The sequence below is a fragment of the Uloborus diversus genome, chromosome 7 (genome assembly GCF_026930045.1).
Source record: "Uloborus diversus isolate 005 chromosome 7, Udiv.v.3.1, whole genome shotgun sequence".
In the NCBI taxonomy this organism is placed as follows: Eukaryota; Metazoa; Arthropoda; class Arachnida; order Araneae; family Uloboridae; genus Uloborus; species Uloborus diversus.
The window spans coordinates 129,530,338-129,535,369 of NC_072737.1; the positions used below are offsets into that span (position 1 = coordinate 129,530,338).

A 5,032-nucleotide genomic window follows, 5' to 3' on the forward strand; every position below is an offset into this window, starting at 1 on the left:
TGCTTGGTTTAGCGATTTTTATTACTCAGATTAATCTGAGGAACTTCATTTAAATTTGTATATTTTAAAACAAAATAGTCATACGTATGGCAATAGCTATCAAATTGCAGCTACTACAAATTGTATTTTCGCAATGCATTTTTTAAAAAAATTATTCATGCTTTTTTATGCTGCCAGCGAGTAATTTTATGAGAAGACATCACGAATTCTCTATAATGCATCAAATTTATATTATACCTGTGCACAAGTATTGCAAGAATATTTCACAATCTTGCAGCAAATATTCCATTGTGTATCATAAGATAAAAATTTTATAAGTAATAATTTTATTTCTTCTATGCGCTCTCTGAACGTCAAGTTGTTCATAGGTTTATGCCTTGAAGAACAAAAAATATCGTGACTCAAAATGGCGGAAGATGTCAACATCCACATCCCAAAACAAGACCCTGAGAACGAAAAAAAGACCCATCGCCAATTACGAAATCCCAATCCGTCGCCAAACCATTCTCCAGCCAAATCTTCCTACACTGACACACCTGTTCACGCGTCCGCCTCGCTTATCTGCAACCCTTGGCTATCAGGCCACATGTCCGTCGCGAGCCAGAACAGGCAACGAAGCTCTCTGATTGGTCGAGAGGCCTGGGATCGAACCGTGGGAAAGTGAGGCTTGACACGCTCTCAGGATCACGGCTGGCTGACCCTGTGCCTCGCGTAATAAAACTTACCAACCGACCTCAGATTCCCACACTTCAGCTTCGGCACGTGTTCAAATCAGTCGCTCTCTCTCTCTTGCTCTCTTACCTTGTTGCCATTGCGTTCCAGCACAGCTCGTGCATTGGATTCTTGTTTACCTTTTGGAATACTACGCTTATACCATTATGCCTTCCGAAAAGACGGTGACGAAATGCAGCGAAACTCGACGGGTAGGTGTCGTTCTCTTCTTATTTGCTTGGATTTAAACTATTTAAATGCTAAAATTAAATAAATTTAATTTTGCTTTAGTAATATTGAATTTGAAGCTGGACTTGGTGGAATTTTTTCCAAGACTTAATGTTTTAACATATAGTTAAAAGTTAAACTATTCGGCGTAACTTCCAGAGTTACGTCTAATACTTAAGCAATTTCTCCTCAAAAAAAATTAACAATAATAATAATTTTAAAAAAATATTAAAATTTTTAACAAATTTAAAACCTTTAAAAATAGGACTTTAAAAAAAAAAAGTTTGCAATGTTTCATGGTTTTGATTGTTCTTGGTTATAAGGATTTTTCTTCTTCTTTCGCAGAGTACCAAACCTATTATGGAGAAACGTCGAAGGGCTCGTATCAACAACAGCCTGTCAGAATTGAAGAATCTGATCCTGGATGCATTAAAAAAAGATGTAAGTATTGGCACATTTCTGTTGCATGTGTTAATAGTGAATCTGACACCTAAATAGTGTTTAAATAATTAAATTGCATGATTAACTTAATGTGAAAAATCTAAATCGCATAGTGATGATTCAATGTTTAACTAAATTGCATGTTTTTCCTTAAGTTAAGTCTATTAAATTCTTAACTTATTGAACTAATGATCTTTAGCGTTTAAACATTATCTTCTAACAAGCATGGGAGTTATAAATAGCAAACTTAAAGCAGTTTTATAGAACCATGTTATCTATCTTTGTGCATTCGATCATGGAACTTATGAATTTTTTTTTTCTTCCTTCGCAGAATGCTCGCCATTCAAAATTGGAAAAGGCTGATATTTTGGAGATGACTGTGAAACATCTGCAGAGTCTTCAAATGCAACAGATGACTCCCGATCCATCTACCATGGCTAAGTTCCGTTCCGGCTTTGCCGAATGCGCCAACGAGGTCAACCGCTTCATGGGCCGAGTGGATGGAGTTGATCCTACAATCCGCCAGAGACTTCTCAACCACCTCGCCAATTGTCTGACTGGGATGAACAACCCTCCACCCACGCCACTCCCACCTGTCCATGTCCAAGTTGGTGCCACCACCGCTCCAGAATCCGAGCCCAGACTTCTCAGTGGTGTCCAACTTGTTCCTACCAGACTGCCCAGTGGAGAGATCGCATTCCTGTTGCCTGCTCAGGTGTCTGTTTATGCCCCATCCACCGTGCCTATCAGTCCGGCCAGTTCCACCTCATCCGTGACGTCACCCATGTCCATCACTTCTTCGACCTCCTCACCCAGTCCTGTTAATGTCCTGGGATCATCTGGCATCCTCAGTCCTGCCGCAAGCGACAGATGCAGTCCAAGTCCGGTAATGCACACTCGAGTCCACAGTCCAGTTATGCACACCCGAGTCAATAGTCCGGTTATGCACACCCGAGTCCATCCTGAGACCATGGTTTCCCACTGTCCAGTCATCGTGCCACATATGAATCATCACAAAGTGGAGTCCAAGGCTGTATGGAGACCCTTCTAAATTTATTCATCACCTGTTTACCAAGAGACTTTAAATGCTGCGAACTGTTTGCTACGCAATTACAATTGAACAATCTTCTAGCCATTTTTCCAATCAAAAACTTTCTCCTAGTTCCATTACCAGCATATTTACCATCGACAGTCTTCCAGGACTCAAATTGATCTCACGTGTATTTATTTTTATCATGCCAACTGCTGAATGGACATTTCATCATGTACTGTCATCAATCCCACATTTTGTTATTCATATCCTATCCGTGGCAGATTTTGTTCCAGACAGTTCCAACTTCATCTACTAAATTTTCATTGAACTCTTGGACATTTGGACTCATTATGTGATACGCACAATGTAAATAAGAACTATTTTAAGAGATTTTAACTATATGTACATGAAGTACAGAGCTTCCTTAATGTGGACTATTTGTCCAAATCTATCTGTGATACTGAATCCGAACCGGTGCTGTATGGTTGCTTGATGCGCCATGTGTTTTGTTTAAATTATTGCTCGATGTTTGATACATCAATAACTAAAAAAAATATAGAAATATATGAGTGCAAGCCAAAAGAATAAATCAATATTCTTTTTTAACTTTATATATGTCTATGTCCATTTTCTTTTAACACATTTACATAAAAAGGTACTGTCTTATTTTTATTAAATTGACTCCTAAAAGAAGTTATAATTTTAAAAATATATTCGAGTGGGATATTAAGTCAAAAGAAATACTTTACGTTATTAATTGAAAATAATTTTTGAAAATTTGATTTTTTTATTTTAAATACTTTGGAAAATGGTTATGGTCAAAAGAATATAAAATTTAGGACTTATTTCTGATAAGAATAGCATTTACATTGTTCAAAGTTGTGGTGATAATTTAAAAATATTTAACTATTCAATTTGTAATCTTAAATGCAGTAAAACACACCTATATTAGCGTTGTATCAATTAAATATCACATTATATATATTTTAAGTTTTTGAATTGAACTTTCTAGTCTCTACTAATTTAAATTAAAGTTGCATGAAAAATTTAGGGAAATATTTGGATAGGTTACACTTAAATTTTAGACAACCTTTTTTTAAAAAAAGATATTTAGCTTCAGATATTTTTAACACGGAATATACACACATCGCATGCATAGTTAAATTAAAAAATAAAATTATTTTCAGTTGATGCTGTTCTTAAAAATATTTTAGATACACTAAAATCGATCATACAACCACATTTTTCGTGCTTTTAGAAATCACGCTTTAATTTTTTTTCGTCCGATTAAGTAAATTATTTATTCACATAATTTCGAAGAAAAATCTCCGACCATTTAGTTACTTGTTTTTTAACTGTTGCATATTTTTCTCCATGGTAATCTAAAAAAAAGTAACGCATCACTAAAATTAAAAAAAAAAAAAAAAAAACCGCTATGATGGACTTCTTTAAATATTTTTTGTCTCGTAATTATTAATTTTCCAATTACGAAGTGAAAATGCAATAAAAAGCAAATATGAGATAGAAACTACGGAAGGCAAGGTAAATAATTTATCTGCTACGCCTAAGGCAAATACCGTCAAAAAAGAAAAAAAGCAATGGGATTCTTTTTTGAAAACATATCCAAATTTCATGAAATGCTAGGAATGGGACTAATAAGGATTAGTATCATTTTCCAGAAATATTTAACTTAACGAATTATTATTTTAAAAAAATCTCCTTATAGGAATTATAAAAGGAGAAATTTGGCTAGTTTAAATCATTTTTTAAATTCAGGGCAAATATGGCAAAAGCGGGGAGGGGGAATGATAGGAAAATTATTATAGGAAATCAAAATGAAAAATTTAAATGATTTAATTTGAAAATTGGGATAAATCCAGTGTGACCAAGGGTTGTTACATTTGCAGAAATATCAGAGAAATAGATTTATGCACTTTTATACACATTAGTTGCCTAAGGTAGAGGCAACCTCAGGTTAGAGTTGCCTCAGTTAAAGAAATATTGAGGCAGAATTCTAAAACTCTTTGATTTCTTAAATTTAATTATAATTTTGTTTCGTATTTATTCAAGGGTGCCCACTAAGGGGGGGGGGGAGGCTTTCATTCTTGGGGGTGGATTAAAGTTATTTGGGGTGTGCGCCATTGCTGATGGGGGATGGACGCCCCTGTGCTAAGTTTGCTGAAAAGTCAGTTTTCAGATCTTCCCCTTCTCTCTGCCCCCCCCCCGCCCCCACCACACAACTCATCAGTGAAATTTCCATTAGTCTCAAAGCTTTTTCACGTAACAATGAAATGAAAATTTTATTATTTTTTATAGCAAATGAAAATTCATTTCTTAACTTTTTAATGAAATTATTAATGGAAACTTTTTTAAAAGTAGAAAGTAATTCAAACCAATCTGATTAGTTTTCTTAAATAAAGGTGAGGTATTTGTTCCTCCCCCCCATCTAGAATCCGAAATTGCATGAGATGAGGCAAGCATGTCAGCCTCATTGTAAACATGGGGCCCATCACTTGAGGGGGTCTGGTATAGTATAAATTTGGCAAATTTTAGAGAAGGAGGGGAGCCCGCGACCAAATGACAAGGGGCCCGCCCTGGCTCTATTGACGCCCCTGCAAA

General features: G+C 35.6%; 1 protein-coding gene across 1 annotated transcript; it reads left to right on the plus strand.

The window, feature by feature from the left end:
* Positions 1–739: 739 nt before the first annotated feature.
* On the plus strand, positions 740–3,008 carry LOC129225676 (transcription factor HES-4-A-like). The gene is made up of 3 exons (XM_054860150.1): positions 740–923; positions 1,285–1,380; positions 1,712–3,008. Exons 1-3 carry the CDS (start codon positions 879–881, stop codon positions 2,429–2,431), a joined length of 861 nt encoding a protein of 286 aa, XP_054716125.1. The 5' UTR covers positions 740–878; the 3' UTR covers positions 2,432–3,008.
* The last annotated feature ends 2,024 nt before the right edge of the window (positions 3,009–5,032 follow it).